The sequence below is a fragment of the Mastigoproctus giganteus genome, chromosome 10 (assembly GCF_048544385.1).
Source record: "Mastigoproctus giganteus isolate SK-2022 chromosome 10, ASM4854438v1, whole genome shotgun sequence".
In the NCBI taxonomy this organism is placed as follows: domain Eukaryota; kingdom Metazoa; phylum Arthropoda; class Arachnida; order Uropygi; family Thelyphonidae; genus Mastigoproctus; species Mastigoproctus giganteus.
In genome coordinates, this window is record NC_143584.1 from 201099536 (window position 1) to 201115606 (window position 16071).

The 16071-nt window shown below is 34.4% G+C and overlaps 1 protein-coding gene across 1 annotated transcript in view; it reads left to right on the top strand.

Moving 5' to 3' along the window:
* LOC150079780 (putative bifunctional dTTP/UTP pyrophosphatase/methyltransferase protein) overlaps positions 1 to 12282 on the top strand; it is a 56859-nt gene extending 44577 nt beyond the window's left edge. The window contains exons 5-7 of the mRNA XM_090382849.1: positions 2297 to 2364; positions 9672 to 9780; positions 12112 to 12282. Coding sequence (XP_090238975.1) covers positions 2297 to 2364; positions 9672 to 9780; positions 12112 to 12253 — 319 coding nt within the window. The 3' untranslated portion in view covers positions 12254 to 12282. The remainder of the gene's footprint in view (positions 1 to 2296; positions 2365 to 9671; positions 9781 to 12111) is intronic.
* The last annotated feature ends 3789 nt before the right edge of the window (positions 12283 to 16071 follow it).

Here is a 16071-nt window from a genome sequence, read left to right on the forward strand (position 1 = left end):
TTAAATGTTGACCTCCAAGTAATTTTCCAGTGGTGCAAAGATAACTTGGTTAATTTCAATCCTTCTAACACTCAGTCTTGCTTTATATCTCACAAAAAGGATTCTTCTTCTCCTATGCTTATCTTCGATTACACTCAGATTTCTAGACAAGATCATATATTTCTAGTAGTGTACTAGATTTCTAGTACTCTAACTTCTAATTTCTCTTGGCATAAGTGCATCACTAATATTGCTTGTTGTGCATCTAAAAAACTGGATTTTCTCTTTTGCTCTTGGCATTACTTATCTTCTATACAGCTACTCACTCTGTACAAATCTGCCTTACCATGTAATATTGTTCCCACACCTGGGGCAGTGTCCTCATAACCTCTTTCAATCTTCTAGACTCCGTTCAAAAGAGGACAGTTAGGATAATTATTGACCCATCTCTTACGAAATATCTCCACTCTGTCTCATAGATGTTCTGTTTCTACTGCATGCGTTTTCTGTGGGTACTTCCATGGACACGCATTCTTCTCCTGAATGCATGATACTAGGTATTATAGATTCTTGGAGTTTTCTTTAAAAAAAAAAAAAAAAAAAAAATCTCTTCCTGATTAAAAGTTAGCAAACAGTTTCACTAGTATTTCCAGTTTTAACTTGCTTTTATAAAACAAGTAGCTATCTGATTTTTTTTTACTTCATTTTGCTGTTACAGTTTCTTTATTTTATTGTAACCATATAAAAGTTTATTTTGTTTAGTAATATTGACAGTAATGTAATGTTGCATATAATTTATTTTTCCTGATGTAATTTCTGCATGCAATAACTCATCATTTATTTAACAGTGTTTTGCTCGAGTTCAGCATTTGTTCTGATTTACTACAAAATTTCATAGTTTTAGCATAGTGCATAAGTGATGTCTTTTATAAAAACTTGATGTTAGTAATAGTTTGTCATGATTATACTGTTATGGAGGCATTTAAATTTTTATTCAAAATTCACCCAGTATTAAATATATAGTAAACCCCTGCTATTCAGGGGGTTACGTTCCTAAGAAATGCTGCGAATACTGAGTTATGCCTCCCATAGTAATAAAGGGGTTCCATTCCAAAGTGTGAAATATATAAGAAAAACTAGTCTAAAATTTTGTCTATGTATGTATTATATGTACCTTCATAATATAACTATGTACATAGACAGTACATGGTGAAATGCAAGCATAAGGCATCGAAATGAAAATAAGAAACAATTTAATATTAAATGTAATATTTATTAGAAATTTCAAACAAATCTTTCAAACCAGCGCCTTTGCTAGCTAAAAAACTTATTCCACCAGTGCTATCACCAGTTTCGCCAATGTGTTGATAAAGGTGTTTTGCTTTTTCACGAATGATGAGTGAACTTAATGGAATTTTATTTTGAGTTTGGTCTTCTATCCACAGATTTAAAGCTTTTTCCATTTTTACTAATTTAACATCACAAGTTACAAAGCAAATTTTTGAAGCAATTAGTGCGTTTTCACGGACACTAAGGAGGATTTTTTCTTCCGATTTCTTGATTGATCGTACTGTTGACTCATTGATTTTATAATGTTTTTCCACTGATGAGACACTTTCACCATTAGAAATTTTGTCTAATAACTCAATTTTACTTGCTAATGTCATCACTTTCTTTGATCTTTTCACAATTCCCTTGTTATTCGTAGCCATATTTTTGTAAGGGTTAGAAAGAACATGTCCACGATAAAGTCACTTTCTTTCGTTAACACACTCGAAAAAGTCTGTTTTACACTGCAAAACAGTAGATTTTTCAATTCAGCCTATAAATTGATATATTTATAAATTTATTCAATTTATAAGCATATAAATTAAAAGCGAATGACGAAACCTTCCATGGCAAGTGCATAACACATACTGAACAAGGATTAGCGGGAAACATCCATGCTCGCAATTTTGTCACCCCTCTCCCCCAACCCACTGAGTGCTGTTTTGACCGGGAAAGATGATTTTAGCCATGCCCATGTTTTTTTATGGCAGAAAATGTTCACAGCGCTTTAAAATTCACATTTTTTATTAAATTGGCGACCGTGAATACAGATACCACGAATAGCGGGGGTTTACTGTATTAATGATGGCAGTTAGAATAGTAGATTATTTTTCATTTATCTTTATCTGTAGCCCAACATTATATTATAATTAGCAATTAAATTTATGCCAAGACATTCTGTCTTCTAGAGTTATTTGCATTACATTGTGGTAAATTAAGACAATTGAAATGGTAAATTGATTTTTTTATGTACATGATTTTTTTCCAGATTTAGTCGGAGAAGTCACACTGTTTACACAGGAGTTGTATTAGTAAGGCCATCGCTAGAAGAAACGGGTTTGTTCTCTTTGTTTAATTTATATAAAATCAATAAATTTAATTATTCAACATTTGTTTAATGTTTGCTTATGACTTAGTTTTTGACATTGCTTATGGTTAGAACTAGGGCAGTGTCTAATCGCCTTTGAAACTCTAACATTCGTTCTTGAGTAATAGTAACGAAGGGGCCTGGTGTACTGGTGTCCATGGTTGAAATAACATACACATATAAGTTATAAATCCAGTTTAATGTAAAAATACAAATATATACTAACAGGCAGTAGCTTTCGAGACTGGCGTGTCTCTTCGTCAACTGAAATTCAAATACAAAATACAACGGATAAGTGCAATGAGCTGAGTGAGGCACGTTAATCATGTGCCATTGTTGCATGGACATGTGCTGCTTTTACTCCACTGATGCCGAGTGGGTAAAGTACCTGCCCGGCAACCCAAAGGTCGCGGGTTCGATTCCCACCTCGGGCTTGGATCAAAGTACTGCAAAAACTTTGGGAGGTGCAATATGGCCACAGAAGCCGATGCGCCAACAACTACCAAATCAAAAAAAAAAAAAAAATACTCCACTGATCATCTAGCATTAAAACGGTTGTCTCTAGGATGGGGTGTAGACGTATGCCTTTGTGGCGGTTTATTGCCTTTGGATTGTTTAATACGTTAAGTGTCTCTAGCCATAGGCGGTGGCGAAAATATTGTGAGTGGTCTACTACTTCAAAGTCACGTTTGGGATCAAGATCATGGTTGGTGGCCCAAAAATGTTCTGCGACTGCGGACTGGTCAGTTTCGGCAAGCCGGATTGCTCTGTCATGTTCTGTAAGGCGATCTTGGAGACTCCTTGATGTTTCTCCTATGTAGCAACTGTCACAGTCTCTAATATGAATGCTTCCATCTGTCCCACTTGATTGTTACCTTGTGTTTCTGAAACCACAAAATAGAACCAAGGTTCTGTTATTCCATGCACAGTTATTCTGGAATTATACCTGCTTTAAGCACTCTAATTTTTTCAAAGTTTTCAGAACATAAGATAATGATTAAGAGGAACAAATAAGGGTTTCATATTGTCAAGCTAGTGCCAAAATTCCAAGGCTTCTTTCATTAATCAAAAACAAAAATTAGAGTTCAAAGTAATTAGATACTACCTTGGTTCTAACCGAAAATAATGCCAACCAGTGATCCACATGAATTTCAAGACAGATGGTCCACCCCACAGTGGCTACTGCCTGGCCTGAATAGTCTCACTGGTTTTTCTTGATTCTCTTTACTGAACATCTTGGGTGACTGGCACATTTACCCTGAAAAATTAGAATGCTTTTAATTTTTATTGTGGCTTGCAATTTTTATTATATTTGATGAGGGTGAAAAGAAGCAGAAAATTGGTAATGACAGGAAAATGTAATTTATTATCACTAGATATTGGATTATATACACTAAAAAACAGGTCAAATATGCACTAAAATATGTGCCAAAATGCTAATAAAAGTTTTAAAACTAAAAATTTTCCCTTTCAAACTCACACCGGGAATAATTTTTGTTACAATACACAATAATCTACTTCTCAAAATGATCCATTGTAAATTTGTGTCATTTTATATGCAGAAAATGACCTTTCTATTTCTACGGAATTGACACTGGGTTGTATGTAAAAATGATAGCATTGAAGTCTCTACTTGAAATGGAAGTTCATTTTCTTTCCCATATATGAATTCATCTATTTTCCTTAAAGTGTGAAATCCTGAGTTCTTTTCTAAAACATTATTGTATTTTCTTCTCCTATGCATCCAGGCATGGTTGAAATTTGCAATTCAGTTTTTTCCATCTCTGCAGATGTACAGCTCAAAGAAAATCCCCATGTTTCAAGTTCAGTTATATAACTAGGTAACCAGTTGAAATGGGTGTGAACAAACAATAAATGTTTTCTAGCTGAAGAATCAGAAAGCATTGCTTTAGCACTACCAATAGCTGCTGAATGCATTCTCTCCACAGAATCAACAAATTCTTTTACAGAATGAAAATTTTTAGCATAAAATGATGCTGCTTTTAACCATGTTCCCCTCTTGTGAGAACAGGATCAGCTGGGAGAGATAGAATAGGTAAGTTGCTATTCTCGAAGGTACTTTTGATAAAATCTTTTTTATGCTAGAAATAAGTTTGTTAATTTTGCCAAAATTCTCCCGAATTGCCTCTGCCAACCTATATAAGTCATGGGCTAAGCAAGCAACGTGGATCAGATTCGGATACAAGACTTGTAATGCAGAAGCAGCTTTATGATATACCAAGCAGCGTCACTAACAAAAATGTAGACTCTTTCACTGTGGACCAGTTCTGGCCATAATAACTGCAAAGAATCATTACAAAATCTTGCTATTGTATAGTAATTCACTTTTTCTAGGGCCTTACCAGCAAGTAAATACAGATGCAATGGTTCTGCATCTAATTTTCCACATATAAAATGTGCAATATAGTGGCCACAATATGAATACCAGACTTCTGTCATTTCGTCATTGGATATCCAAATGTAGTTTTTCTAATAATTTGACAAATTTCACGAATAGTATCATTATAAATATTTAGTGTTAAGGTAATCCTTTCTCGAGGTAGATTCATCTGGAATATTTTGATTTATACAATATTTTTTCAAAAATTTCTTGCAGACTTGATTGTTTAACTTATTGAAAAGGATATTGCTGATTACCAGGGTGAGAGACAAATCCTTTGAAAATTACTTTTCTTTTGAAGCACATGGCTTAGTTAAAATAGACTGCTCTGGAAATTTTCCTTTGCTTGGCCATAATGTGCAATGTTGTTTTCACATATTGGTCAACCTGGAACAAACAACACAGAACACAATAATGCCATTCATAGTAAAATCTTTTCCATGATTGGCAATACACAATTCCTAACAAAGTTTTGTAACAAATTAATTTTGACATGTTTAATGATAGCAAAATAGCATTAAAACTGTGGGGTATTTACGTGTTTATTTTTCTTTCCTTTCATTTAACACAAGCCTACTCTTTCTTCTACCATATTTTTCCTATCTAAAACAATAAAAAGAATAAAAATATACATATATAAACATAACATCAACTTTATGTAAGATTTCAATCTTACAAAACATGTCCCATGTAGATTTGAGAAATTTTCCCACACTCAGTGAAATATTAGCATTAGCATTAGTAGAGGCATATGATGCAAGAAAGCAAGCTTATGCAGCATCAGCCAAAAAAAAAAAAAACTGCTCCCATTTCATCCCTCCGTCCGTTCCAAATACTAGTCTAGCTCAGCCTTAAATTTATTTAGGCTATCAACTTCAACAACAAGGGATGGAAGTCTGTTCCACCAACCAACTACCCTCTGGCTAAATGCAAATTTCCGCACATCTATCCTACATCTGTCTTTCCTCAATCTGAATTTATGCCCTCTCAGGTGATTATTCTGAGCAAGAGGAAGAATCCCATTAGCATTGAGCATGCTCAAACCATTCAAGGCTTTATACACCTCAGTCAGATCACCTCTCCTAGTCCCCAGACACTGTAATCTGCAAAACTTAAGCCTTTCTTCGTAAGAGCAACCCTTTGTTCCATTCACTAATCTTGTTGCCCTTCTCTGTACTCGTTCCAACAGCTCAACATAAAATGAGGCCTCCAGAACAGAATTATTACTGCACACTAATTTAATTGCAATACAGTGACTTCTTATATAGTTCCAAGATCAAGTTAAGGAATATGTAGTATTGCTTGTAATATTTGTGTTATATGCATTTATATGCGCTAATGACTACAATAGCCACAATATGCATTTACATATTGCACATATGCGATTGCATATAATCTGAAGTATAGTTATCACAATTATCCTTCAGTATAATCTTTTCCCTCTAGAATTTCCCATGGGTAATTGGGAACTTCCATCAACAGAGACGTTTTATCAGTATCTGCAAGAGATATGATCTATATCATGTGAGATGTTTAATGCCCTACCTGCTTTCAAAATGCTATTAAAGCTGTAGGGACATATTAGGAATACAGTTGGTGCTCCAGTATTATTATTATTATTAGTAGTAGTAGTAGTAGAATAATGAAAGGAATCATGTTTACATCTCATCATCAGCAAAAAAAAAAAAAAAAACTACCCATCATTTGTCCATCCCCTATAATAATGTGTCTAATTCTTCCTTAAACTTATTCAAACTACTCAATTTCACAAAACCAGATTGTAGTTTGTTCCAACAATCAATTACTCTCTCAGTTACTTTCTGGCTGAAAGCCAGCCCTTTTCACTTTATATTCCTTTATGTGTGTTAGCATTAGCATTTTAGCATTGGAATTTTAGCATTAGCATTAGTAGAGGCATACAATGCAAGATAGCAAGCTTATGCAGCATAAGCCAAAAAAAAACAAAAAAAAAACTCGTTCCCATTTCACACCTCCATTCGTTCCAAATACCTATCTAGCTCATCCTTAAATTTATTTAGGCTATCAACTACCACAACAAAAGATGGAAGTCTGTTCCACCAATCAACTACCCGCTGGCTAAAGGCAACTTCCGCACATCTATCCTACAACTGTCTTTCCTCAATTTGAATTTATGCCCTCTCAGGTGATTATTCTGAACAAGAGGAAAAATCCCATCAGCATTGAGCATGCTCAAACCATTCAAGGCTTTATACACCTCAATCAGATCACCTCGCAGGTGCCTAGTCTCCAGACACTGTAATCTGCAAAACTTAAGCCTTCCTTCGTAAGAGCAACCCTTTGTTCCATTCACTACTCTTGTTGCCCTTCTCTGTACTCGTTCCAGCAGCTCTACATCCTTCTTGAAATGAGGCCTCCAGACCTGTATACAGTACTCAAGGTGTGGCCTGACCATTGCCTTATACAAGGGGATAATCACCTCCTTATCCTTGCTAGAAAAATTCCTGTATATCATTTACATTGACAAGACACCATGAGCTACTCTTCCGTCTACACTGCTCAGAAAACTTCATATCTGCCTGCACAACCACCCCCAGGTCCCTTTCATTCTCCACCACTGTCAGTGTAGTACCACAGAGTTGATATGTTGCTCTGGGGTTGCTGTTTCCCATATGTAGTACTTTACATTTTTCAATGTTAAACTTCATTTGCCACCTCTCAGCTCATCTGCTCAACCTTTCCAGATCCTGTTGCAGTAGCATAGTGTCAGTAGTGTCCTTGACAACCCTGCCAACCTTCGTATCGTCTGCAAACTGGGACATTAAGCTTGATATACCATCATCAATATCATTTGTAAATACAGAAAACAATAATGGACCCAATACTGAACCCTGAGGGACTCCACTAATAACATTAGTCCACAATGAGCAGTGTCCATTGATTACCACTCTCTGTCTTCTTCCCCTCAACCACCCCTTTATCCATAGCAGCAATTTGCCTCCAATGCCACACTGCTCCAATTTGTGCAGCAGTCTTCCATGTGCAACAGTATCAAAAGCCTTTCTAAGATCCAAGTATATAATATCAAAGTTATTCCCTGCATCCAGTTCTTTTGTGACTGCATCATAGTATCCAATCAAATTGGTCAGGCAAGACTTCCCCTTAACAAAATCATGCTGTGATCGAGTTATAATTGAAGTCTTGTCTAGATGATCCTGCTGTGCTTCTTTAACCAGTGCCTCCATTAATTTTCCTGGAACAGAAGTTAAACTAACAGGTCTGTAATTACTTATGTTGCCCTTTGATCCTCCTTTGTGAATTGGGTTCACATTTGCACATCTCCAGTCCATGGGTACCTCCCCTGAGTCCAAGGAAGCTCTCATAATTATGGCTAAGGGTTTGCTTACTTCCTTTTCTGCCTCCTTTAATATAACTGGATAGATCCCATCCACACTGGGCGCCTTTTTTATGTTTATCTTCAACAATTTCTCCTCCACTTTCCTTTCAGTTATTACAAAATCATCTAGCTCACTACCAGAGTTTAACTCACCTCTGGCATTCCCCTCCCTGAATAACTCCTCATGTTTGAATGTAGATGCAAAATACTCATTTAGTTTGTTAGCCACCTGAGCAGGATCATCAACAGTTGAGCCATCAATATCCAGTGGACCAATTCCTTCTAGAGTTTACACAGGTAAAGAACTCTTTATTGTTTTTCTTTGCAACCTTTGCCAAAGATTTCTCATAATCTGCCTGCTCTCCTTTGTGACTTGGTTACAGACCAGCTTATATCTATCATAGGCTTCCAAGTCACCCATTAATTTATATGTATCCCATGCATTTTTCTTCTCTGCCACACGTCTCATTTGAATGCTTCCCATTTTGAATTTGCTGTTGGTAAACATCATCAGTTGGTCCCACCGTATAGAATTTAAATACTGTCTCAGACCTCTGTAGTTGCCTTTACGAAAGCAAAATCCCTTCCCTTTACCCCTGATGGTAGTTACCTGTTTGAGTAAATCCCACTTCGGCACACTGTGATCCCTGCCACTTGGTGGTTCCTTTATCTGCAGATTCTTCACTACTGATAATCAGATCAAGAGTATTACTCCCTCTATTTGTCTCCTGAACATTCTGATGTAGAAAACAATCATCCAATAAATCCACAAAATCCTTGCAAAAGCGTGTTGTCCAAGAAAGAGTAAGAATGCCATTATCATTAAGTTTACTTAAGCCATTTAAGGCCTTAAACACTTCAAGCAAGTCTCTTTGCAAGTTTGTGCTTTCAAAATGCTGCAGTTTGCTAAACTGAAGTCCTTTGTATTAAGAGTGCCGCTTTGTGTTCTTGGCTAATCTGGTTGCTCTTCTCTGCACCCATTCCAAGAGATCCTGGTATTTCCCAGTTTCATCAACAAATCTCTTTTTTTACAATTTTTTGTTGCAGGTAGTACTGAAAGAGCAAGCAGTTATGCCATATGCTGATCATATGGTACTATTCAGCATAGTCAGTCAAACGTTACTTTCATGTTGTTTTGTTCTTGCAGTTTTTCGTTGAGGAGAGCCTCTACAACTTCAACCCAATCCCCGAAATAAGAAAACCTCCATGGAGCCAGCATTCTGAAAACAGACAAGATATCTTACAATACGTGCCATTAATCACTCTCATACAGATATTGATAAAACTGTCTCCAGTTAACATGGGTGTAGGGAAGGGTTATACAGATACAGATGGCTGGCGACTACATTGAAAGATGTAACATCCTTTTTCCTGAACCCTTGCAGACTTTCATTTCCTTGAATGGTCTCAAAATCTTTTCACAAAATATCAAACTGTGAAAGGTCCTAATGTTGTTGAAATGCTTATATCATTTAAATTTTAATTTTTTTAATATCTAGGTGATACAGAAGGAATCACAATTCGAAGTTTTTATGAATCGACTGAAGTTGTCATGACTAACTTAACACCAGAAATTATCACAGCATATATTCATACAGGAGAACCTATGTAAGTATAAGTTTCTGTTAGAAGTAATATGTTGTATGTGTCATTTAAAATGCATATACACAGTATGATCACTGAATTTGTGGAATGGCAGCACCACCGTACAGCTATTCAAATGTGAGAACTGCCAGTACAGATGGCAGGAGAGTGTATGTACAAGAATATTCTTACACAGCTGCAATTTCTGACATATTGCTGGTAGCTGAAAAGTTTTGTGCTGTAAGTGTGACAATTTTGTGAACTGCATAATTGAAGAATTGAAGACTGAGTGCAATGTTTTGGTTGATGTGGAAGTGCTACAGAGACTGTGAAAGAAATGGCAGAAGTTTATGGAGACAAGTGTGTGAAGAAAACTACAATTTTCAAGTGGAGCAGTGGCATTAAAGAAGGTCAAGGATCTTTAGCTCAGTGGCCACTCTCAAAGACTTATCATGACATGGAACTCACGGGAGTGCTTCTACAAGTGGTTCATCAATGAAGCAAATGAAAAAGAGAGCCACTGGCGGATCTCAGCTACAAAGATTAAAATTAAGTTAAGTCCATTCCATGAATTAAATGATCAGACTGTGCATGTGAAACTTAAAAATTCAGATTTATATGACATTGCATATATTAAAAAAATTGCATTTCATTGTTGTTGATATTGATTCTAAATTACATTATGAAAGTTTTCTAGCTCATAAAACAATTTTTTGAAGTATCACTTTAAATTAGTTACAACGTAGCAAAATTTTGAGGAAAGTTATCTGTTGGAATGTGTGATACTCATAATGGATTGTTTTTTGAAAAATGTTGTTATAACAAAGAACGGTGTTCCTTGTTATGTAATAATAAAATCTATTAGCAAAATTTCAAGGAAAATTATGTATTGGTAATAAAAACTAATTAATATTAGTGCCAAATAGAAATAAAAAATCTTTAGACTTTTATTTCATGCAAAGAAAATAGTGGATAAATAAGCAGCAAATATTTCTGTATAATTTCTGGATAAGAACATTCAAATTTTAATTATATATAATTAATAACATAAACTTCATGGCATAACTAGTGCATAGTGTTATTCTTCTTCAGGTTCCGTGTTCAATTTGAACATTGGAGACCAACATTTTCCAGCCAACTCTGTCTCTTGCTTTGTGAACTAGTTCTTGTGTCTTAAGACCCCCTGTCCATTCTTTGATATTATCAAGCCGCTTTTTTTTTTTTTTTTTTTTTTTTTTTGTCTTCCTTTTGCTCTTTTGCCTTTAATCTTCCCTTGCAGGATTAGTCTCTGCAGGTCATATTGTGGGCCTCTTATAATATGCCCAAGGTAGGCAGTCTTTCTCTTTGCAATTGTAGTTAGTAGCATCCTTGTGGTCCTTACCATCTTAAGGATCTGCTCATTGGTGACTTGATCTGTCCATGGAATTTTGAGCATTTTTCTGAACGTCCACATCTCGCGAAGGCTTCCAGTTTCCTGATTTTTGCCTTAAAGCTTAAAAAAAAAAAAAGAATAAAGAGAAGATTCTGAAAATTTATTTATGCTTTTATATACGATTGAAGATTTCACTAAAGGGCAAACTCATTTCACCATATTAACGTAAAAACCCACACAATTCCAGCTATCGGTATTTTCACAAATGCAATAACATTGAGTTTACTACCCGTTTATGATTGTTTCCAGTAACAGAAAAGCCCAATAAACCAGAAAGTGTAAATTGTTTTTATTGTTTTATGGTAGTGACTTCCAGAAATGTGCTTTAGAAAAATATCACAAAGCCGTTCAAAATTGGTTCTTATAACAGAACATATGATAACAATGAAAGTGTAGTGCGTTTAATGATTTGAATTGGTAACTAATACAATTTACACTCTAACAATGACCTTTTAGAGTTTTATATAGGAAAAATTTCAACTTCCAAGGTCGTGGAATGAATTACCAAAAAACAATGTGTTATTGGGTTCACATTATGATATTTTCGCAATATGATGGTAATGGATTAATATCGTAAAGCAGAATACACTGTATTGTATAGCTACATGTGTAGTTTGAAAAGTGGTATTTATGAATGTTTAACATTCATTTTTTGCAATTAATGTTCATATTTTCGATTTTGTTGATACTTGGGGAAAAAAAAAAAAAAACTCATAAACCCAGGAACTCGTAAAGCGAGAACACTGCCTGTAAATTATACTTATTTCCACCATTTTTTTTTTTTTTTTTAAATAGTGCATCATTTTCTCTCTGTATCAGTAAAAACAGCTCATTAAAATTAGTGATATAAATTTTTGGAGAGATGTGTTGGTGTGAACCGAACAAATCAATTTCGTATTCAATTTTTATTTGGTTTCTTGTAGGGATAAAGCTGGAGCCTATGGAATTCAAGGACTTGGAGGAACATTAGTAGAAGCCATTCATGGAGATTACTTTAATGTTATGGGATTCCCACTGCACAGATTTTGTAAAGAACTGCATGATTTGTATAGTGATGACGTGTAATGTGTCTAAAATAAATTCCCTTAATGTCACATGATTGTTCTCGTAAATTATGCTTATTTAGATTATAACCATGTTTAGCCTTCTATAAACCTGTACCAGTCAGCTTTCTTATTTCATTGAGAAAATATATCTAGTGGATGACAGTTCTTCAGTTGTAGATTTTTTGCACATCCCAAAAAAATGCCTAAGCTGATTTATTTCATTTTTAATTCACATTTCTTATAATAATTATAAGTACAATTTTTTAAATTTATATATCCCGCATGCATATACATGTATAAAGGTTTCTTTCATTTTCACAACAAACTTTCAGAAAAATAGCAGTGGAAGCAAGCCAATTTTTTGACTGCTTCATTTTAAGCTAATATACAATTAAATTCCACAGAGTTGGAACTCAAATAAGCTGGTATCCTGTGAGAGCCAGAAATTTTTGGAAATTATTTCAATTTTCATATACATGAACTCCACTAAGCTAAAAATCCTGAAATCCAGATGGAATTATTCCTTTCCATAGAACTGTGGAAAGGAATAATATGTTCTTCACATGGGAACATGTCTCAGCATGGGATGCTGTTACATGATATTTGCTTGTGTGCATTTACACATATCCATTCAATCACATTTAGTTGCAAACTTCTCTGATGCTTATTTCACTGGAAATAATTTTAATTCAGTTTTTTTAGCATATTGTCATCGAATCTGATCTAAAAGAGGTATGTATGCCACTTTTATATCATTTGTTTTGTATTAATTTTATTTATATAAATAAAGTTCTTATGTAAATTTTTGGATCATTTTGTATTATACATATTTAATTTTTACAGATGTCAGTTAAATGAATAATTGATTGAATTTGAAGCAAAAATGTGTTGTTGTTGAAGAAAAAGAAAAACCTGAAAGTAAAGCAGATTGCTGACCCCTTTAAATGTGCAATAACACAGATTTTTGAATTCTTGAAAAACAAAGAACCTATAAGAAAAAGTATTTGGAAACAAAGTGTAATGAATTACAAGTGAAGAAATCACAAGAATCAGCAAATGGACAACTTAATAATTCATTTATGAATGGTTTTTATTGCAAGAGCAAAAAATATCTGAGTATAACGTTTTTCGTTCAAAAAGAATTTCCGCAAATGTCAATATAAAGCTCGAGTTCATAAACTAAATTTGAATTAATTCTAGGCATCAAATGGATTGCTCAGAAGTTTCGAGACAACTTGTGGAACTGTTTTCTGAAGTAGCGTTGGAGAATGAAGCAGTGTTGACAAAAATTTAATGGCTTTGTGGAAAAGAAAACTTCAAGAGCTCTGTGAGGGATATGACTCACAAAATATTGCTAACTGCAATAAGATCATATTATATTTCTTATTTTACCAAGCATTGTCAAATATAACCTTTTATTGAAAGGTGAACGTGTTCAAGTGAAGGATTGTCACAAAAGAGAGTTATGGTTTTACTTTCAGTATTTGCCAATAGCTCCATTATGAAATCCCTTCTTATTGGTGAATCAGAAAAGTCCAGTGTTTTAAAGAAATTGGATAAAATGAAATTAGAAGTTGATTATCATCACAATAAAAAAGCTTGGATGATAGTGGATATATTTTTTGATTTAACCAAGCTTAAAAAAATGATCGGGCAGAACAAAAAAAATTATATTTTTGGACAGTGAATCATGCAAAATTATTGTTAAATTAGTATTAGTGGTAAATGTAAAATTAGTATTAGTAGTGGAAAGCAATGCAAGGAACAAGTGTGTACAGCATTAGCCAAAAAAAAAAAAAAAATACCCTCTAATAATAGTTTATCTAATTATTCCTTGAATTTATTCAAACTACTCATTTCCATCAACACCAGATGAAAGTTTGTTCCATTAGTCAGTTATTCTCTGGCCAAAAGCAAATTTTCACAGGTTTATCCTGCAAAATCCCTTTTTTCAATTTAAATGTATGTCCCCTTATGCCGACTGGACTAGCCGGGTGGATTAAGTGCCTGCCTAGCAACCCAAAGGTCGCGGGTTCAAATCCCACCTCGGGCTTGGATCAAAGTACTGCAAAACCTTGGGAGGTGCATTATGGCCACAGAAGCTGATGCGCCAACAACTACCAAAAAAAAAATGTCCCCTTATGCACAATTGTCCAAGAAAGAGTTAAGGATGCCATCAGCATTACTCAGTCATTCAAAGCCTTAAATGTTTCACGTCAATCAGCTCCTTGCAGCACTGCTTATCTTCCAAGTGCTACAATTTGCAGAAAGTCTATCTTGGTGAGAATACCCTTTTGTGTCCTTGATTGATCTTGTTGTTGAATGCAGCCATTTCAATGGTTTTTAAAATGAGGCTTCCAGATCCATAGTACTCAGGTATACATCTGAATTATCAAATGTCAAGCTTGAATTTTTCTGCCAAAAATGCATTGATTAATGAAAACATTCATTAATCAGCCTTGTAGTGCTGGGTTTATTATAGCTTTCCAAGTTGAATATTTTATTTTGTTGAGATATATATTAGTGAAAAAGAGGGAACGAAATAGTATTGCAAATATTTTCAAAAAAATAATGTTGCTGTGCAATTAATTTTATTGATTGAGCCTTTAAAAATATGACAACAACAACAGATGCAGTCATTCAGATGTGACTAAGTATTCATAAATGCAGCTGCATGTAGTTTTTTTCCTTTTTATATTTGTAAGGATATTTTAAGAATTGTGGATTTCATGGATCTAGTAACAAAAATCATGTACAACACAAAAATATCAAAATTTTTGTCACTAATGACTGCATTAGCATTGATGAGGAAGCAGTCACTGAAGAAAATTTTATTGATGTTGCACATTCATTGAAAAAATAATCGGAACATGTTGAAAATGGATTGAATGATGAAATGCTGATCTTGAAGGTGTAAATGTTTTTGAAGGACTGGTAATAAAAAACAAGACATATTTTAAAGTTTAGAAATGGAGGAAATGAAATAGCAACAATTTCTGTCGTTTGTTTGTCAAAAATGAGATAGAGTATCCATGAATTGCACAACCCAAAGCCAGAAAAAATAAAAATAAAAATTGTAGCGCTAGAATTCAATAAATACCATTCGTTACAATGACAGCAGCAGTATGATATATGTGAAAAGGTAACTGTGCAGAATAAATCCCCAATAAGTTAACTTGTTTGTGTCGGTAGTAATATTGTTTTTCAGTGAGATGATCATTGTACATTAGTGACTTTCGATCATGGAAACTTATCTGGTAACAAAATTACTCAAAACAATGCCTTGGAAAATTTGATCAGAAATTTGATAATGTGGAGTCTTCCAACACAATTGGATTATTCAACAGTTTAGAGAAAGTGGAAACATCTGTCAGAATTCTGGTAATGTATCTGTCATCCAGTATAGGTAAGTTCTCCCCTTCTGAAATACTTAAAAGGAATTTATTGAAATCCCTTTCACTTCATGTGTTTGCTGACAGACCCACTTATATTCATTATGGTATCAGTAGGCAGTCAACAGCAACTTGTCTGTGACAGTTCATTGGACAAACCCACCTCGCTTGGAATACTGAGGTGGATTTGCATATGGTCTCTGCTTTCCATTTCGATGCATATGCTCTTTAGTGGTGGTTTGTTTTGGGATAGTGGGTTTAATTTTACAGGTGATGAAAAATATCTTATTTAAGCATTTGGTTTTTCCAATGATCATGCCAGTGCTCTTTTCATGACATCTAGTAGGTGTTCCTCAGGGCAGTCATCTCTTTTATTTTCCTCATTGCTAGTTCCTTTTTTTTTTTTTTTTTCTTTTCTGTTACATAATATGAGGTTTATTTCTTA